This window comes from Mustelus asterias, chromosome 2 (genome assembly GCF_964213995.1).
Source record: "Mustelus asterias chromosome 2, sMusAst1.hap1.1, whole genome shotgun sequence".
Lineage (NCBI taxonomy): Eukaryota > Metazoa > Chordata > Chondrichthyes > Carcharhiniformes > Triakidae > Mustelus > Mustelus asterias.
Window position 1 is genome coordinate 153,283,352 of NC_135802.1, and position 20,865 is coordinate 153,304,216.

At 45.2% G+C, this 20,865-nt stretch overlaps 1 protein-coding gene across 1 annotated transcript in view; it reads left to right on the forward strand.

The window, feature by feature from the left end:
- The first annotated feature begins 629 nt into the window (after positions 1 to 629).
- Positions 630 to 20,865, forward strand: part of LOC144479671 (beta-galactosidase-like) — a 77,284-nt gene continuing 57,048 nt past the window's right edge. Inside the window, exons 1-10 of the mRNA XM_078198673.1 lie at positions 630 to 1,146; positions 7,838 to 8,007; positions 9,465 to 9,615; positions 9,714 to 9,774; positions 11,940 to 12,043; positions 12,840 to 13,020; positions 14,742 to 14,800; positions 16,256 to 16,377; positions 16,478 to 16,518; positions 18,647 to 18,759. Coding sequence (XP_078054799.1) covers positions 1,072 to 1,146; positions 7,838 to 8,007; positions 9,465 to 9,615; positions 9,714 to 9,774; positions 11,940 to 12,043; positions 12,840 to 13,020; positions 14,742 to 14,800; positions 16,256 to 16,377; positions 16,478 to 16,518; positions 18,647 to 18,759 — 1,077 coding nt within the window. The 5' untranslated portion in view covers positions 630 to 1,071. The remainder of the gene's footprint in view (positions 1,147 to 7,837; positions 8,008 to 9,464; positions 9,616 to 9,713; positions 9,775 to 11,939; positions 12,044 to 12,839; positions 13,021 to 14,741; positions 14,801 to 16,255; positions 16,378 to 16,477; positions 16,519 to 18,646; positions 18,760 to 20,865) is intronic.

Consider the following 20,865-nt stretch of genomic DNA (forward strand, 5'->3'; position numbering starts at 1 on the left):
ACTGGAGCCAAAGGTTGGTGGGAAAAGCTGTAGCTGAACAATGGACTATATTCAAAAAAGAAATGGTTCCGACACAATCCATGTATATTCCCTCAAAAGGAAAAAGGCAGGACAAGCGAATCCAGAGTTCCCTGGTTGAAGAAGGAGATAGAAATTAAAATAAATAAGGAAAGGTGTACTTATGACAGGTGTCAGGTAGAAAATACAACTGAGAACCAGGCTGAATACAAAAGATTCAGAAAGGAAGTGGAAAAGCATATAAGAGAAGCAAAGAGGTCTAGTCAACATGTGACTCCAGACAGCAATGTTGTTGACTTTTAACTGCCCTCTGAAATGTCACTCAGTTCAAGGGTAATAAGGATGGGTAACCTTGCCACCGATACCCTCATCCCATGAAGGAATTAAGAACAAAACAAATAAAAAATCATTCCAACACCTTCCCTGTGCCTTAAAACACCAGAATTAAACCTTCTTCAACCCCGAGTAGTCCTCCTCCCAAACCTTGTTTTAGATGCAGAAACGGTTCACAGCGGCGCTGTTGCGAGAGCAGACATGTAGTTTAGGCTGGCTATGAACTATCTTGCGGTTCATGAAAAGTTCAATGCAAGCTGTTTAAAAGAGCATGTACTGCGGAAGAGATTTTCTATCGTCCCTAACCAAAATGCAGCCCATCCCCTAGAGTTGGGAGCTTGTGTGAGCGAGTGAAGAAGGCAGCAACATTCAGCAGCGATATATAGTCAGAGAGATAGCGATACAGAGAAGAGAGCGATAGACAGTGATATGTAGTCAGAGAGAGAATGATACACAGTCAGAAAGATGGTGATGGACAGTGATACAGTACGAGAGAGACAGTGATACACAGTCAGAGATACAGTGAACGATGTCAAACGATACACAGTGAGAAAGATGGGTAGATACACAGTCAGACAGTGATACACACTCAGTCATTCACAGCAGTACACGGATCGCAGCTCCTCCTCTGTCTCGCTGTCAGTCACTGGCAGCACCCAGACATTAGCCAGTTACTACAGGAAGGCGACGTGCTCATGACTTGACGTTCCCAACGAGCTGATGGAGGAAGTTACAAGAAATATGAGAGCGAGTGTGTGGCTGCCGCTGGCTCTGGGCTTCTGTCTGTGTTCACCAGTAAGTCTTTCTGTTCCGTTCCGAAATTCCCTGCCTGTATCCGGCAGTGTGGCTCCCTCCTTCTCTGTAACAGGCACTATGTTCCCTCTCCCCCGCTCTCTCTCTCTCTGTGAGTTCCCCCCTCTCTCTCTCTGTGAGTTCCCCCCTCTCTCTCTCTGTGAGTTCCCCCCTCTCTCTCTGTGAGTTCTCTCCCTCTCTCTGTGAGTTCCCCCCTCCCTCTCAGTGAGTTGTTCTCTCCCTCTCTGCCAGTTGCTCGCTCCCTCTCTGCCAGTTGCTCGCTCCCTCTCTGCCAGTTGCTCGCTCCCTCTCTGCCAGTTGCTCGCTCCCTCTCTCTGTGATGTGGAGATGCTGGTGTTGGACTGGTAGGCACAGTGAGAAGTCTCACAACACCAGGTTAAAGTCCAACAGGTTTATTTGATAGCATGAGCTTTCGGAGCGTTGCCCCTTCATCAGGCGAGTGAAGAGTTGGGTTCACAAACAGGGCATATATAGACACAAACTCAATTACAAGATAATGGTTGGAATGCGAGTCTGAACAGGTAATCAAGTCTTTACGGGTGTAGACAATGTGAGTGGAGAGAGGGTTAAGCACAGGTTAAAGAGGTGTGACATGAACCCAAGATCCCAGTTGAGGCCATCCTCATGTATGCGGATCTTGGCTATCAGTTTCTGCTCAGCGATTCTGCGTTGTTGTGTGTCATGAAGGCCGCCTTGGAGAACGCTTACCCGAAGATCACAGGCTGAATGTCCGTGACTGCTGAAGTGTTCCCCGACAGGAAAGGAACACTTCTGTCTGGTGATTGTCGAGTGGTGTCTATTCATCCTTTGTTGTAGCGTCTGCATGGTCTCCCCAGTGTACCATGCCTCAGGACATCCTTTCCTGCAGCGTACCAGGTAGACAATGTTGGCCACAACAGTAAGTACCGTGTACCTGGTGGATGGTGTTCTCACGTGAGATGGTGGATGTTGTCTACCTGGATTTCAGCAAGGCCTTTGACAAGGTCCCTCATGGGAGGTTAGTTAGGAAGGTTCAGTCGCTAGGTATACATGGGGAGGTAGTAAATTGGATAAGACACTGGCTCAATGGAAGAAGCCAGAGAGTGGTTGTGGAGGATTGCTTCTCTGAGTGGAGGCCTGTGACTAGTGGTGTGCCGCAGGGATCGGTGTTGGGTCCATTGTTGTTTGTCATCTATATCAATGATCTGGATGATAATGTGGTAAATTGGATCAGCAAGTTTGCTGATGATACAAAGATTGGAGGTGTAGTGGACAGTGAGGAAGGTTTTCAAAGCTTGCAGAGGGATTTGGACCAACTAGAAAAATGGGCTGAAAAATGGCAAATGGAATTTAACGCAGACAAGTGTGAGATATTGCACTTTGGAAGAACAAACCAAAGAAGAACGTACAGGGTAAATGGTAGGACTCTGAAGAGTGCAGTTGAACAGAGGGATCTGGGAATACAGGTACAGAATTCCCTAAAAGTGACGTCACAGGTGGATAGGGTCGTAAAGAGTGCCTTTGGTACATTGGCCTTTATAAATCGGAGTATCGAGTATAAAAGTTGGAGTGTTATGGTAAGGTTATATAAGGCATTGGTGAGGCTGAATTTGGAGTATTGTGTACAGTTTTGGTCACCTAGTTACAGGAAGGATGTAAATAAGATTGAAAGAGTGCAGAGAAGGTTCACAAGGATGTTGCCAGGACTTGAGAAGCTGAGTTACAGAGAGAGATTGAATAGGTTGGGACTTTATTCCCTGGAGCGTAGAAGATTGAGGGGAGATTTGATAGAGGTGTATAAGATTTTGATGGGTATAGATAGAGTGAATGCAAGCAGGCTTTTTCCGCTGAGGCTAGGGGAGAAAAAAACCAGAGGGCATGGGTTAAGGGTGAAAGGAGAAAAGTTTAAAGGGAATATTAGGGGGGGCTTCTTCACGCAGAGAGTGGTGGGAGTGTGGAATGAGCTGCCGGATAAAGTGGTAAATGCGGGGTCACTTTTAACATTTAAGAAAAACTTGGACGGGTTCATGGATGAGAGGGGTGTGGAGGGATATGGTCCAAGCGCAGGTCAGTGGGACTAGGCATAAAATGGTTCGGCACAGACAAGAAGGGCCAAAAGGCCTGTTTCTGAGCTGTAATTTTCTATGGTTCTATGATGGCATCCGTGTCGATGATCCGGCACGTCTTGCAGAGATTGCTGTGGCAGGGCTGTGTGGTGTCGTGGTTACTATTCTCCTGGAGACTGGGTAGTTTGCTGCGTACAATGGTCTGTTTGAGGTTGGGGGGTTGTTTGAAGGCAAGTAGCGGAGGTGTGGGGATGGCCTTGGCCTCAAACAGAACGGATTACTGCAAAGAAGTGTATCGACAACTCTTCAATTATTTTCTCATTTCATTCAACTGTCCTCATTGGCCATGGTGCATGCGCTCTGCATTGGGGAGACACTGTGCTGAACATCTCTGTTCAATTCGTAAGCGTGACCTTTCAATACTTGCTGATAAAAGTTCTGACGGCATGTCAACATCCTGAAATGTGTTTCTCCACAGATACAACTGAGTGTTTCCAGCATTTTCTGTTTTGTTTCCCCACTTCCAGCATCTGTGGGATTTTGCTTTTGTTTTCCTCATTCTCTCTCTCTCTGTATTCAGCCATACATTACTTCACTATCTGAAACAAAAATGGAAATTGCTGGCAACAGTGGACAAGGCAGCGTCACTGGGCTCAAAAGGTCATTGGAGGTGCAAAAACTACATTTAGACAAGATCCTTTCCCTGGCACTGAACCTTAAATTGTGCCCTGGGTTCGAGAACTTTTACCCGAGAGCAGGAGAACATCTGAAATTCTAAGGATGATGTGTGGCTGCCTCCACAGCTATTCCTTTGTGGAAGCGCCATTTCTGCCTATGAAGTTCAAACTGTTTAAGGATGAATAGGACACACTCATTTTTTTAATTCATTCGTGGGACATGGGCGTCGCTGGCTGGCCAGCATCTATTGCCCATCCCTAGATGTACTTGGAGGGCAGTTGGCAGTCAGTCACATGTGGCTCTGGAGTCACATGTAGGCCAGACCAGGTAATGATGGCAGATTTCCCTCCCTAAAGGACATTAGTGAACCAGATAGGTTTTCCAACAATCGGATATGGTTACGTGGTCAACAGTAGATTCTTAATTCCAAATATTTTTATTGAATTCAAATTCCACCATCTGCCGTGGTGGGATTTGAACCCGGGTCCTCAGAACATTAACTGAGTTTCTGGGTTAATAGTCTAGCGATAATACCACTCGGTCACCACCTCCTCTTTATTCCGGCTTTATCAAACTACAGATCAAATTTTGCAAGAAGGGGAGGGTTGTTGGGCATAGATGCATGCCAGAATATCCAAAATACATATAAATGTGAAAAACGAGCAGCACGGTGACAGTGGTTAGCACTGCTGCCTCACAGCTCCAGGGATCCGGGTTCGATACCCAGCTTGGGTCACTGTCTGTGTGGAGTCTGTACGTTCTCCCCTAATCTGCGTGGATTTCCTCCGGGTGCTCCGGATCCCTCCCACAGTGCAAAGATATGCAGGTTAGGTTGATTGACCATGCTGAATTGTCCCTTGGTATCAGGGGGATTAGCTAGGGTAAATACATGGGGTTACGGGGTGAGGTTGTTGTCAGTGCAGTGCAGAAAGTGAGAGATTTTACTTTGTATTTTGCAGTCTGTAACAAAATACAAATTACAATCTGAAACAGTGTCAGTGTTGGGATTCTATGAAAACAAAATGGACAGAAAAATAATACAAGGGGTAAAAGTCATGCTTCTGCTGTACAAAGCCTCATTACACCATACCCGGAGTACTGTGAGCTCTTCTGGGTAACACACTTTAGGAAGGATTATATTGGCCCTGGAGGGATTGCAACATGGATTTGACCAGAACGATAAATGGGCTTCAAGGGTTAAATTAGATGGAGATGTTACGCACACTAGGATTGTAATCCCTGAGATTTTGAAGGTGAAGAGGTGATATGATGGAAGAACTGCGTGGGTTTCCTCCGGGTGCTCTGGTTTCCTCCCACAGTCCAAAGATGTGCGGGTTAGGTTGGTTGGCCATGCTAAAATTGTCCCTTAGTGTCCTGAGATGCGTAGGTTAGAGGGATTAGTGGGTAAAATATGTAGGGATATGGGAATAGGGTCTGGGTGGGATTGTGGTCGGTGCAGACTCGATGGGCCAAATGGCCTCTTTCTGTACTGTAGGGTTTCTATGGTTTCTGGTTTCTTATATCAAGGGAGACAGATAGCATGGTAGGAGAGCAGTTTCGAGTGGGAAAAGTCTAAAAATTAGAGCCAGATCTTTCCGGAATGAAGTTAGGAGAAACCTCAACACGCAAAGGGGGGGTCGAAGTTTGGAACTCTCTTCCGTAAATATTAATTGATGCTAAATTCATTGTTAATTTAGCATCTGAAACTGGTAGATTTTGGTTAACCAAAGATACTAAGGTATATGGGGCAAAGGCAGGTACACGGAGGTAGATCACAGATTAACCACAATCTCATTGAATGGGGGAACAGGCTCAAGGAACTATATGGCCCTCCTCCTGTTCCTATAGATTGATAGATGATTGGTTTATTAAAATATCATCATGGTGCCAGGTGTCAAATTGTGATGATGATACAAATAAACAAGTAATCCAAATTCCTGTCACCGCCATAGACAATCATTAAAATAAAAGTAAGGTTTGCACAATTGTATGTTCTTAGCTGGTCCATTGAGTCTGTCCCATTCAGTTGTTGCAATCGAACCCACCTGGTTCACTAACATTCAATGAGGACGAAGTAGAAATGGTCGAGAGCTTCAAGTTTTTAGGTGCCAGATCACCAACAACCTGTCCTGGTCCCTCCATGCGGACGCCATAGTTAAGAAAGCCCACCAATGCCTCTACTTTCTCAGGAGACTTAGGAAATTTGGCATGTCAGCTACGATTCTCACCAACTTCTACAGATACACCATAGAAAGCATTCTTTCCGGTTGTATCACAGCTTGGTATGGCTCCTGTTCTGCCCAAGACTGCAAGAAATTACAAAGGGTCGTGAATGAAGCCCAGTCCATCACTCAAACCAAGCTCCCATCCATTGACACTGTCTACGTTTCCCGCTGCCTTGGAAAAGCAGTCAGCATAATTCAGGACCCCATGCACCCTGGACATACTCTCTTCTGCCTTCTTCGGTTGGGAAAAAGATACAAAAGTCTGAGATCACGTACCAACCGACTTAAAAACAGCTTCTTCCCTGCTGCTATCAGACTTTTGAATGGACCTACCTCGCATTAAGTTGACCTTTCTCATAGCTTTCTAGCTATGATTGTAACACTACATTCTGCACTCTCTCCTTTCCTTCCCTATGTACAGCATGCTTTGTCTGTATAGCGTGCAAGAAACAATACTTTTAACTGTATACTAATACATGTGACAATAATAAATTAAATCAAATCAAATAATGTCCTTTAGGGAAGGAAACCTGCTGTCCTTACCTGGTCTGGCCGACATGTGACTCCAGAGCAATGTGGTTGACTCTCAACTGCCCCCTGGCAACAAGGGATAGGCAACAAATGCTGGTGAGCCAGCAATGCCTATGTCACACGAATGAATAAAAAAACTAGACAACATGTCCCAAAGCTCTTCATCCTCCAGTAGCTGTGTAATCTCCCGGGAAAGGCAAACAAAAAATCCCAGATAAAAATACAGTAATGTGTTTCCCTCAATGGAGTAGTCATTGTCTGTTTTGTCTCCAGTTCAAACATGGTGGGGGGTTAGAAATCCTGATCCACATTTCCCTGAAGATGGCAACCTAGGTGGACAAGGTGGCCAAGAAGGCATATGGCACATTGGTCTTCATCGGTCAGGGTGTTGTGTATATGAATTGGAAAATCTTGTCGCAGCTGTTTAAGACTTTGGTTAGACCGATTTGGAGTATTGTGTACAATTCTGGTCGCCACACTACCGGAAGGATGTTGATGCATTGGAAAGGGTGCAGAAGAGATTTGCCAGGATGTTACCTGGTTCGGAGGATATGGATATGAAGAAAGGTTGAACAAACTTGGATTGTTTTCATTGGAGCGCAAAGGATGAGGGGAGGACCAGATAGAGGTTCACAAGATCATGATAGGCTTGGATAGAGTGGTTAGTCAGAGTCTTTTTCCCAGGGTCGAAGGGTCAATTACTCCGGGGGCAAAGGTTGAGAGTGAGAGGGGGAAAGTTTAAAAGAGATGTAAGGGGCAATGTTTTCGCACAGAGGGTGGTGAATGCCTGGAACGCGTTGCCGGAGGAGGTGGTGGAAGCAGATTCTATAACAATGTACAAGAGGCACCTGGATAAATAATGAATAGGCAGGGAATAGAGGGATATGGACCACGTAGAGGCAAGAAAATATTAGATTAGAGAGAGGCATCTGTGTTGGCACAGACTTGGTGGGCCGAAGGGCCTGTTCCTGTGCTGTGCCGTTCTTTGTTCTGCTCTCTCCAGGCTACACAGGCCACTGTGCCAGTGCCAGGCAACCACATCACATCCCATCCCACCCTGTCCCACAAGGCAAATTGTAATTCCCTCGTGTAAAGATCTTTCTTGATCAAATGCTTTTTGTCAGTAAGTGCCTGGCCATGTGATCTTTGTCAACTGGGTTCAGGAGAGTTTCATTCAGTCTCTTATTGCTGCAGAGTTCGCCTAGCAGAACATTTCAGATTGACTATGACAATGACTGTTTCCGAAAGGACGGGGAAGAGTTCCGCTATATTTCGGGGAGCATACATTACTCGCGTGTTCCTCGGCATTACTGGAAGGACCGCCTTATGAAAATGTACATGGCGGGACTGAATGCTATTCAAACGTGAGTATGGCAACTTAGAATTACACTTAAGAGTGTTCATTTTTTGATATTTTGAGCTGAAAGTTGTGTAAGATGCATGGCCCTGACTATTATAATGCCTTAGGATGTTTTTAAAAAGCCACATAAATCCCTCACAGCACCTAGGACCTAGGTTCAATGATCCCTGGCTTCGGTCACTGTCTGTGTGGAGTCTGCACGTTCTCCTCCTGTCTGCGTGGGTTTCCTCCGGGCGCACCTGTTTCTTCCCACAGTATAAAAGACGTGCTGGTTAAGTGCATTGGCCAGGTTAAATTCTCCCTCAGTGTACCCGAACAGGTGCCGGAGTGTGGCAACTCAGAGATTTTCACAATAACTTCATTGCAGGGTTAATGTAAGCCTGCTCGTCTTGGCCAACTTTTATCCCTAAAGCCAGATTTTCATTGCAGGCTAACTGGTCACTTATCTCATTGCTGTCTGTGGGACCTGCCTGTGTCCAAATTGATGCTGTGTAATGAAAAGTGAATGCACTAAGATATGGACGATAATAGGTCCAGAATCTGACCTCGACAGCGCTCTTGCACCTATGACTGTCTGCTGTTAATTCAACTCAAAAAAACAACAAAATTGCTAAAGTTGCGGACAGGGTACCTAGCCCTGAGTGCACACAGCCAATCAACAGGACATCTTTTTAACCAATTCGATTTAAAATTGGGAAATAAACAGAGTAAGGACTATGAAAGAGGGTCTATTCGCGTGGGTGAACTCACTGTCAAAATCGGGAGAGAAATAAAGATTTGGTTAATATAGAAGAGTCAGAAAGGTAAAGTAAGTTTGACCTTTTTTATTGGTACCTTTCAGTATATTTGTTCCAACAAAAAAACCCAATTCAAATTAAATCCAAATTGTGGTGCCAGCTTGAGGGACAAACAAGATCCAAGCTGAGATTGCATCTTGGACTTTAATCAAACCAGATCCACACTGACGGGATGAGACATTGCGCTGCCTCCTGGGCTTGATCTCAATCTTCATCTGAAATTTGGCACGTCAGCTACGACTCTCACCAACTTTTACAGATGCACCATAGAAAGCATTCTTTCTGGTTGTATCACAGCTTGGTATGGCTCCTGCTCTGCCCAAGACCACAAGACCTCCTCCTCTTTTTAATGGGCATTTCTTATCTGGACATCAAATTGTTCTCTATGCTGCTAACTCCATTGAAAAGCATCAAGGTGCCATTATAGAATGAGGATTTATGTGGGATCAGAGTTAGACAGCAATTGTTGTCTAGATTCCAATGTTGCTTCCAACTCGGACAGTATAGTGACCTGGTAGACATTCCAGCTTGTGAATTGTTACATAACAGACCAAAGACTATTTAAAGAATGTGGAAATGCATACTCACGGTTGGTATTCAAACAGTCTCTGTCACTGAACTGTGGCAGCTGCATAATAAAATAAATCCTATTTTAATGATATAGATATGTGCCATGGAATTACCATGAGACCATACCAGGTAAATATGACTTCACAGGCGATCGAGATTTGGAGTCGTTCTTACGGTTATGCAATGATGTTGGCTTGCTGGTCATCTTACGAGCCGGGCCCTATATTTGTGGAGAATGGGACATGGTGAGTTTCAGTTCAATTCAGCTGAGAAGTTATCAGGCGCATTTTTAGAAAAAGTGGTCCGAGAAGCTCAAGTGTTTTTCGCTTTTCGTTTTTTTAAGGGTGGTCTTCCGGCCTGGCTGCTCCAGAAGAAATCCATTCGTCTCCGATCTTCCGATCCAGGTAAGATACCATATCACAGATCTGACCTGAAATCCAGTGAGTAATTCATCCCCTGACTTCCTGTATCATCTCCAAGGGCGGTACAGTGGTTAGCACTGCTGCCTCACAGCGCCAGGGACCCGGGTTCGGTTCCCAGCTTGGGTCACTGTCTGTACAGAGTCTGCATGTTCTCCCCGTATCTGCGTGGGTTTCCTCCGGATGCTCCGGTTTCCTCCCACAGTCCAAAGATGTGCTGGTTAGGTGCATTGGCCATGGCTAAATTCTCCCTCAGTGTACCTAAACTGACACTGGAGCATGGCGACTAGGGGATTTTCACAGTAACTTCATTGCAGTGTTAATGTAAACCTCCTTGTGACACTAATAAATAAACTTAAATCATCCGTATTTGATTTGATTTATTATTGTCACATGTAGCACAGTGGCACGGTAGCACAGTGGTTAGCACTGCTGCTTCACAGCTCCAGGGTCCCGGGTTCGATTCCCGGCTCGGGTCACTGTCTGTGTGGAGTTTGCACATTCTCTTCGTGTCTGCGTGGGTTTCCTCCGGGTGCTCCGGTTTCCTCCCACAGTCCAAAGATGTGCAGGTTAGGTTGATTGGCCAGGTTAAAAAAATTGCCCCTGAGATGTGGAGGTTAGAGGGATTAGCAGGTAAAAATATGTGGGGGTAGGGCCTGGGTGGGATTGTGGTCGGTGCAGACTCGATGGGCCGAATGGCCTCCTTCTGCACTGTAGGGTTTCTATGATTTCTATGATTTCTATGTATTGGTATACGGTGAAAAATATTATTTCTTGCGTGCCATATAGACAAAACATACCGTTCATAGAGTACATAGGGGAGAAGGAAAGGAGTGGTACAGAATATAGTGTTAGAGTCACAGCTGGAGTGTATAGAAAGATCAACTGAATATAAGAGAGTCTGATTCAAAAGTCTGATGGCAGCAGGGAAGAAGCTGTTCTTGAGTCAGTTGGTGCGTGTCCTCAGACTTTAGTATCTTTTTCCCGATGGAAGAAGGTGGAAGAGAGTATGTCGAGGCTGTGTGGAGTTCTTGATTTTGCTGGCTGCTTTTCTGAGGCAGCAGGAAGTGTAGAGAAGGCATGAATCAGAGGAGTGTGGTGGGAATATTCTTCTGCCTGCCTGCCTGGTTGGGTATAGCGGCAACGATACTCCAACTCAACATCATGTTGGTCAAAGCAGCCTGCTTGAATAACAGCCCATTCACCCCCACCTTGAACATCCTCATTCACCATCACTGGTGCACCGTGGCTGCTGTCGGTATTCCTTTAAAATGTAGGTGTTGCGTGCAGCTCGGTATTTTATACAGAATAATGCCTGCATATGGCACAGCCTGGCGGAGACATTGGCCGCAGTCTGTACCATCGACACGATGCACTGCAATAACTCCTCTGACAGCACTTCCCAAACCCGCGACTTCCACCACCTAGAAATACAAGGGTAGCAGGTTTGTGGGAACAGCATCACCTCCAGGCTTCCCTCCAAGTCACACATCAACTCTGACCTGGACAGATCCCTTCCTTTCATAGAATCCCTACAGTGCAGAAGGAGGCCATTCGGCTCACCAAGTCTGCACTGACCTCAATCCCACCCAGGCCCTACCCCCGTAACCCCATGCATTTACCCTAGCTTGTCCCCCTGACACTAAGGGGCAATTTAGCATGGCCTTAACCTGCACATCTTTGGACTGTGGGAGGAAGCCTGAGCACCCGGAGGAAACCCACGCAGACACGGGGAGAAGGTGCAAACTCCACACAGACAGTGACCCAAGCCGGGAATTGAACCCGGGTCCCTGGCGCTGGAGGCAGCAGTGCTAACCACTGTGCTACCGTGCTGCCCTTTCATGGCAAAAATCCTATAACTCCCTACCTAACAGCATTTTGGGACTACCTCTTGCATATGGACTGCAGTGATTCTGGAAGAAGTCCCACGATCACCTCCTTAGACAATTAGGGAGGGAGAATAAACGCTGACTTTGCCAGTGATGCCCTCATTCCAAGATTGAATAATTAAAGGACAATGCATTTTACTAAAGGTTAGCAAGCAGCAAGTTGAGATGACTTCCTCTCCTAGTCCCACAGCAGGTTTGTGTAACTGTCCCGTAAATAAGGACTGTTCCATGTATTTCCTGATATATTTGCTCTCATTTCAGATTATCTGCGGTTTGTTGACAGGTGGATGAATGTTATGCTGCCCAAGGTCAAACCATTTCTTTATCAGAACCAGCCTTTATCAGGACCAGTAATTGCAGTGCAGGTACAGAGTTTGAATGATCAATTAAACTGATCTGTAATATCTAACGTTCTAGCTGGTGACTGGGATGGCTGATATACAACAATAACTTGCATTTAGATAGCCTCTGTAATGTAGTATGCTTGTCCATGGCCCTTCAGAGGCAAATGATCAGACAGCATTTGATACCGAGCCTAGTGCGATATAAGGAGGGAAATGGGAAAACGGCAGAGTAGTTTAGGAAGGGAATTAGGAAGGGCGGGGTGAGGGTGGGGGTGGTATGAGGGATCCGCTGGGGAGTCATGTGTGTGGGGGCTCAGTCTGGGTGTTTACATTGGTACTCTGGAGTGATCTTTTTCCTTTTAACTCTTTCAGAGTAACTCGCAGGGTAAAATTGGCAGAACCATCCAAAGTTAATGATTTAACTTGCTTCTGTCGGAGGGTTCCCAGCCCAGTGCAATTGTCCAGGGGAAGTCAGCACTCCTAGACAATTACCGCCGGGATTCCCCCCCACCCCCCGCACAGATGCGACACTGGGAAACCGGGAAGTTATGGGCCATTATCTGGCCATGATCACATTGCTGTTTGTCGGAGCTTGCTGTGTGCAAACTGACTACCATGTTTCCTACAATGCAACAGTGACTACATTTCAAAAGTACTTCCCTGGATTGACTATAAAGCACTGTGAGATCTCCGGTGACTCGGAACAGGTGCTATATAAATGCACACCTTTCTGTTCTTTCAGATGTTGAGTAGTTATACAATGGTTCATATCTAACTGTAGAATTGGAAGCGGGTCAGAACTTTTGTGTTGTTTCAGGTGGAGAATGAGTATGGGAGTTACTTTGCTTGTGATTACGATTACCTACGCCATTTACTGAAGCTCTTTCGGCACAACCTGGGTGACGAAGTTGTTTTGTTCACAACGGATGGAGCAGCGGAGGCGAATCTCAAGTGTGGTGCTCTGCAAGGACTCTATGCTACAGTGGACTTTGGTCCCGGTATGTTAAAGTGTAATTACTTGGAAGAACTGAACATCCTCGACTGTTAATAGGTTAAGGGAAATATTTCGGTTGGCGTCTCTCATGAATAAAGCAGATCTTTTATTTATTCATTCATGGAACATGGGCGTCGCTGGCTGGTCAGCATTTATTGCCCATTCCTAGTTTCTTTGGAGGGCAGTTGAGAGTCAACCACATTGCTGGAGCTCTGGGGTCGTATGTAGGCCAGACCAGATAAGGACAGCAGATTTCCTTCCCTAAAGGACCAGATGGTTTTTTCTGACAATCCACAATGGTTTCACGGTCACCAGTAGATTCTTAATTCCGGTCATTGTTCATTGAACTCAAACTCCACCATATGCCGTGCTGGGTTTTGAACCCGGTTCCCCAGAACATTAGCTGAGTTTCGGGATTAATAGTCTAGTGATAATACCACTAGGTCGTCAACTCCCTTTACCTTTGCTTCAGTGAAGCTGCTCAATGTCGTGACAGACATTTTGTTCCTGTGATGTTTAAGCCTCTACAAGTTACATTTTTAAAAATTATAATCACTTTTGTGCTGTTACTGGTCTTTCATTTCTCCAATTTTCCCTCCCCTTTCTCTCTCTCTCTCTCTTGCTCCTTCCTGGATTACTTTATGATAAGTAAATCAAAATGAAGTAATTATATTTAGGGATGCACTGTGGCACAGTGGTTAGCACTGCTGCTTCATAGTGCCAGGGCCTCGGGTTCGATTCCCGGCTTGGGTCACTGTCTGTGCGGAGTCTGCAGGTTCTCCCCGTGTCTGCGTGGGTTTCCTCCGGGTGCTCCGGTTTCCTCCCACAGTCCAAAGACGTGCGAGTTAGGTTGATTGGCCATGCTAAATTGACCCTTTTGTCAGGAGATTAGCAGGGTAAATATGTGGGGTTATAGGACTAGGGCCTGGGTAGAATTGTGTTCGGTGCAGACTCAGTGGACCAAATTGTCTCCTTCTGGACTGTAGGGATTGTATGATTCTTGTGATGTTGGTTAAGGGACAAATATTGACAAGGACAGAGGGGATAACTCCCCGTTATTGTTTGAAATAGAGCTCTGGGAGTTTTTACTTCCAGCTGATGGAGCCTCTGTTTACTGTCACATCTGAAAGATGGCACTTGCGACAGGGCTGCATCCCCTCAGTACTGCACCATTTTGTCTTGTTTTTTTGCGCTCAAATCCTGGAGTGGGACTTAAATCTTCTTGTTCAAGAGGCGAAAGTGCTTTCGCTGACAGCTGAGATAGAAGTAACATATTCAACTGGCCTTTGGATTTAGTGAGGTAAACTGCCCTTGCCTGTCATAAGCAGTGGGGATTGTCACAGAATCTGTAGAATCCCCACAGTGCAGAAGAAGGCCAGTCGGCCCATCGAGTCTGCACTGACCACAATCCCACCCAGGCCTTATTCCCGTAACCCCACATATTTACCCTGCTAATCTCCTGACACTAGGCGTGGCCAACCAACCTAACCCGCACATCTTTGGACTGTGGGAGGAAACCCACGCAGACACGGGGAGAACGTGCAAACTCCACACAGACAGTGACCCAGAGGCTGGAATTGAACCTGGATCCCTGGCGTGTGAGGCAGCAGTGCTAACCACTGTGCCACAGTGTCTCCCTGTCCTTACAACATTTAATCATTGACCCTTGTGGAAGGACTAGACGTTCTATGTCTCATTTTGTACGATGCTGTGTTCTCTTGGCAGGTGAGAATGTTACCCAACTATTTCAATCTCAAAGATATGTGGAACCTCATGGCCCAATGGTGAGTAAAAACCACCAGACCTACTTTCAGATTTGACTGCAAGATCAGCTTGATGCTTAGAAAAAAAACAGTAGGCTATTTGGTGGAGTTATTAGTTAATTGTATTAGTGTTCTGTCTCTGCTTGCTGGATGAAGACTGTACCTTTTAAAGTGAGGAGGCGAAGCGTAAAAAAGGGAATGCAGAATGGGAAACTAGAGTCAAAATGTTTTCCTCTGCTATTTTTAATTCCATCTACAAAATTTGGGGTTTAGCCAAAACTTTTCTTTTTAAAAACAAAAGAACAGAAATATATTTTGGCTGGAATTTTCCAACCTTGCTGGGATTCTCCAGTCCCCCTGCAATGAATGGAGATTTGGCTGAGCACCAGATTTTCCGTTCTCGCCAGCAGTGGTAGCAGGGCGTGCAAGACCGGAGAATTCTGGCCTTCATGACACGGTTGCATGTCCTCATTAGGTTTTTTTTTTCTGGGGGGTTTTGATGGTGAACAGGGGAAGTACTGGTTCCTTTGGTTGGAGAGTTGCTGGCAAGGGCTAATTTGAAAATGAGGATGAGAATTTTAAAATTAAGGTGCTGCTTAGTTGGGGTCAGTGTCGACCAGTGAGGACAGGGTTTGATTTATTATTGTCACATGTATTAGTATACAGTGAAAAGTATTGTTTCTTGCGCGTTATACAGACCAGGCATACATTAATAGGGAAGGAAAGGAGAGAGTGTAACAGTTATAGCTAGGGTGTAGAGAAAGACCAACTTAATGCGAGGTAGGTCCATTCAGAAGTCTGATGGCAGCAGGGAAGAAGCTGTTCTTGAATTGCTTGGTATGTGACCTCAGACTTTTTTATCTTTGTCCCATCGGAAGAAGGTGGAAGAGAGAATGTCCGGGGTGCGAGGGGTCCTTTAATTATGTTGGCTGCTTTTCTGAAGCAGCGGGAAGTGTAGACAGAGTCAGTGGATGAGAGGCTGGTTGGCGTGATAGACTGGGCTACATTCACGAACCTTTGTGGTTTCTTGCAGTCTTGGGCATACCAAGCTGTGATACAACCAGATGCTTTCTATGGTGTATCTGTAAAAGTTGGTGAGAGTTGTAGCTGACATGCTAAATTTCCTGAACTTTCTGAGAAAGTAGAGGCGTTGGTGGGCTTTCTTAACTATAGTGTCGGCATGTGGGGGACCAGGACAGGTTGTTGGTGATCTGGACATCTAAAAACTTGAAGATCTCGACCATTTCTATTTTGTCCCCATTGATGTAGATGAGGCATGTTCTCCACTATGCTTCCTGAAGCTGGATGAACAGGGCTTTGCGCTAGTTCAGACATGGGCAACAGAATTTAGGATGACATTAGGTTTATGAAGAGGAGAATGTGGGAGGTGTGGTTAACATTTACAAGTGGGATGTTTTTCTCAGGGTAAATTGCCAGAAATTAAGTTAATGAATCAGGTACTTTTTTGTTTATTAGGTAAACTCGGAGTTTTATACAGGATGGTTGGATCACTGGGGTCAGAAACATTCTGTGGTCAAGAAGGAGATTGTTGCCAAATCATTGGATGAAATTCTTGCCCTTGGAGCTAATGTTAACATGTAAGTATTAATGTGGTACTTTTAGAATGATTTCTTAATGTTCCAAAGCTGAATGTTGCAACTCTCTTTTGAAATCAAATCCTTGTTTTGATGTCTTCAGGTACATGTTTGAAGGTGGAACAAACTTTGGCTACTGGAATGGTGAGTGTCCAACAGAAACTTTAACAACACTGAAAGTCTGTCTTACCGTTAACTGTATAAATACTAAACATTGAGCTTGTAGCAATAGCCTCCACAGTATTAAGTACTGGTGTTAATATGTGTTGAACAATAACTCTATTAGCACAATTATTGCTGAAAAAAAACGCATACGCATATTGAGCCTGTTTCAGCTAAACAATTGATAGCCATTCACTGATTGTACTAATTGGAAGGATTGGCCTGTTAGTATGTAATGAACAATAACAATTTACAAGCAAATAAATATACACACGTGAAAGTACTTTTGAGCAACTTGAAGGGCCGAATGGCCTACTCCTGCTTCTAGTTTCTATGTTAACACTTCCGGCTCTCGGATCTACTCTGGCTGCAAAAGCTCGCACTCTGCACCAAGATCTCCGCACTCGTTCCCCGGGTCATATGGCCCTCCTGGTGTACGTACCTATAAGAGCCAGCTAATGCACAGATTCAATCCCCAAGGCAATGCATTGACCAATCCGGGTCAAGCTGCCAGATTTAAATTTCAATCAATGCTTGGCAGTTATGTATCAGTCACCATCAACTAGTGCATGCTCCATGGCGATGCCTTGGTCAATCAGGGTCAAGCTACCAGATTTAAATTTTAATCAATGATTGGCAGTTATCTGTCAAGTCACCATCAACTGGTGCATTCTCCATGGCAACACGTCTACCAATCAGGGTCTAATTGCCAACCAATCACATTTGCTTCTCATACAGTATAAATTGTTGTTTTCCCCTTTTGCTGGTACTCTTGTGAAGTGCAAGATAAGAAAAACTTTGACATGTCTCTTTTTTCAGCAATATTCAAGTTCTCTACCGCCAAACGAATATTAACATTAATAATTTGGAAAGGCATCCAAGGACAGAAATTTAAATATAGTCAGAGAACCCCTGGCAATGGCTTCTCTTCCTGGTCCCACACCATTACATCTGGTGTCCTTCGTGGATTTATCCTCGGCCCCCACACCCTCCTATTTCTCATCTACACACTCCCCCTTGCCAACTTCTTATTGTGCCCACCCCAGTCCAACGCCGGCATCTCCACATCGTCCCTCAATCGGCATGGCTAAAAACAGATTATCTGGTTGTTATCACACTGCTGTTTGTGGGATCTTGCTGTGTGCAAATTAACTGCCACCTTTCCTACATTACAACAGTGACTACATTGAAAAGTACTTCATTGTGTGTAGCCTGCATGCTTTACATGAGAACAAAAGAGATTGGAGTAGGACTGGTCTTGCCTGTTCCGCCATTCAGTACGAACACAGCTGGTCTTCTTCCTCGCTTTTCTGCCTGCACACCACATATCTTGACTCTGTGAGGGAACACAAAGCAGTCTACCTCAGTCTTAAATACACCCAATATTGAAGCATTCTCCACTCTCTGTGGCAGAGAATTCCAAAGACCCACAACCCTCTGAGCAAAGGGACTTCTCTCAGCTAAGTCCTAAATCATTGTTCCCTTGTCCTGAGACTGTGGCCTTGTGTTCTAGGCTCCCCTAGCCAGGGGGAAGCAACCTCTCAGGGCGTGTTTCGCAGCAGTGAGAGGCGGTCTGCCATTGGCCGGCGGAGTGGTCTTCTGGTCCTGCCGTTGCCAACGGGGTTTCCTGTTGAATGCGCCCCTCGCCACTGCGAAACCCGTAGCGGGGGTGCGCCCTTTGCAGGGTCATCTCGTCCTGCCAACGTTAACGGTCGGAGAGTTTGGGCCTCAGTGTCTACCCTGTTGAAGCCCTTCAGAATCTTGAATGTGTTAATAAGATCCCCTCTCGTGCTTCCAAAGATGTGCAGGTTAGGCTGATTGGCCGTGCTAAATTGACCCTCGTGTCAGGGGATTTGCAGGGTAAACATGTGGGGTTACAGGAACAGGGCCTGGGTGAGATTGTGGTCGGTGCAGATGGGCTGAATAGCCACCTCCTGCACTGCAGGGATTCTATGGATTCTAAATTCCAGAGAACGTAAATCCAATTTAGACATCCTTTCACTTGGCATAATGTCCTTGGACTTGTAAGTGTTATAGCCACTGGTCCAGGCTGTAAGAAGGAGAGGTGCTTTGGGTTGGTTTTTGAATACGTTTTCTTCTGTTGCTGTAGGAGCAAACTCTCCCTATTGGCCACAGCCAACAAGCTATGATTACGATGCCCCTCTGTCAGAAGCAGGAGACCCAACTGAAAAATACTACAGCATCCGGAAGATTATTGGAAAGGTAAGGAATGATAAATATGTAATTGTTTATCCAGTTCTATTCTGAGGGAGGTAATTGATGAAACAACCCAAATGAAGTGTGCAATCCTACCGCTCATCCACGTCACGTTGCTGCTGCAGCGAAGACAGAGAATTTGGCAACAAGCCAAATTTCCGTTCACTGCAGCGGGGTGGGAAAATCCCACTGGCATGAATGGTTGGAAAATTCTGGCCCATATGTTCCAGCACAGAATTGGGTCGTTTGACCCGATCTATCTGTCTCAATGCTTTATATGTGTCAAAGAAAAGTACAGCACAGGAACAGGCCCTTCGACCCCCCCAAGCCTGCGCCGATCATGATGCGTGTCTAAACTAAAACTGTATGCATTTACGGGAGCCCGTATCCTTCCATTCCCATGTTATTCATCTATCTATCTAGATGCCCCTTAAATGCTGCTATTGTGCCTGCTCCCACCACCTCCCTGGGCAACATGTTCCAGACATTCACCACCCTCTGTATAAAAAAAAAACTTGCCTTGCACATCTCTTCTAAACTTTTCCCCACACACCTTAAACCTATTTCCCTTAGTACTCGACTTTTCTACCCTAGGAAAGAGCATCTGACTATCCACTCTGTCCATGCCACTCATAATCTTGTAAACCTTTGACAAAGGGTCGTCTGAACTCGAAACGTTGGCTCTATTCCCTCCCCACAGATGCTGCCAGACCTGCTGGGATTTTCCAGCATTTTCTCTTTTGGTTTCAGATTCCAGCATCTGCAGTAATTTGCTTTTTATCTTGTAAACCTCTATCAGGTCGCCCCTCAGCCTCTTGCCATTCCAGTGAGAACCAACTGAGTTTATTCAACCTCTCCTCATAGCTAATACCCTCCAGACCAGGCAACATCCTGGTAAACTTCTTCTGTACTCTCTCCAAAGCATCCACAGCCTTCTGGTAGTGTGGCGACCAGAATAGTACACAGTGTTCCAAATGTACATCTGCAGCATGACCTGCCAATTTTTATACTCAATGCCCTGACTGATGAAGGCAAGCGTGTCGTATGCCTTCTTGACTACCTTATCCACCTAATCTAATTCCACACAGTTCTGACAAACGGTCATCCAGACTCAAAACGTTTTCAGACCAGCTGAGAACATTTTCTGTTTTTGTTCCATGCTGCTTATGCTTTGCACACCCAGAGCTATTCCCTCTTTCTTAACCTATCGGATTACCTTTCAAAGATATGACATTTGCTTTAACAATATTCCGTGGCACAAATTACTAATCGCCCTCTGTGTAAAGGAATTGTGCCTGGCCTTCCGTTTTGGTGATTATCTTGAAGTTGAGCTTGTTGTACTCATCAGCAAGTGATGGAAACAATATGTCACGGTCTGCCTGTTCATAACCTTAAGGGGACACAAGGGCTGATGTCTTTATCTATGTATCAGCTCGAGACTGAAGAGTCAAAACACATACACGTTTATCAAAGGTTACATGAACATATTCACAGACAACACACAGTGGTGTCTCGGTGTAAAAGATCACATTGTTATTGAGCTTAACTTCATAGATCTTTTGCTTCATCGTCTTCTGAGTTTAAATTACATTTTTACAATTTTAATGTCGTTTTAATTATTTCCCTTCATCGCAAGCTCGCACTAGAATTTATCAATAAGCTCCAGGTCTGTCAGGGTCTCAGCATCTAGAAGGCTGGTGTTTAGGGGTAAGAGAAGTGTGGAATGTATCTGTTGTGTCTGTACGACAGATATATCTGTCTGTACACATGTGTGAATTTGTGAGAGAGTTCAGATTTAAATTCAATCAATGTATTATTTAACCTTGATCACATTGTTTGTGGTCTCTGTGCAGACTGCCTTGGGGTTTGGCACAGGATGAATATTTCACCTGCGTTTGATCCTTTTAACAGTAACCCTTTGTACTCTTTCACATCACCTCAGCTTGATTAGCATCACATTCACAAACATCCACTCCCTCTGTTAAGCCTCTCAGTTGCAGTCCAGTAATAAAAGATGATGCAAGTCCAGCTTCTTCACAAACTCACTTTATTCTCTTTACTACTCAACATACACACCCAACACCCAGTACCACCTGTAACCCCTTTGTATAT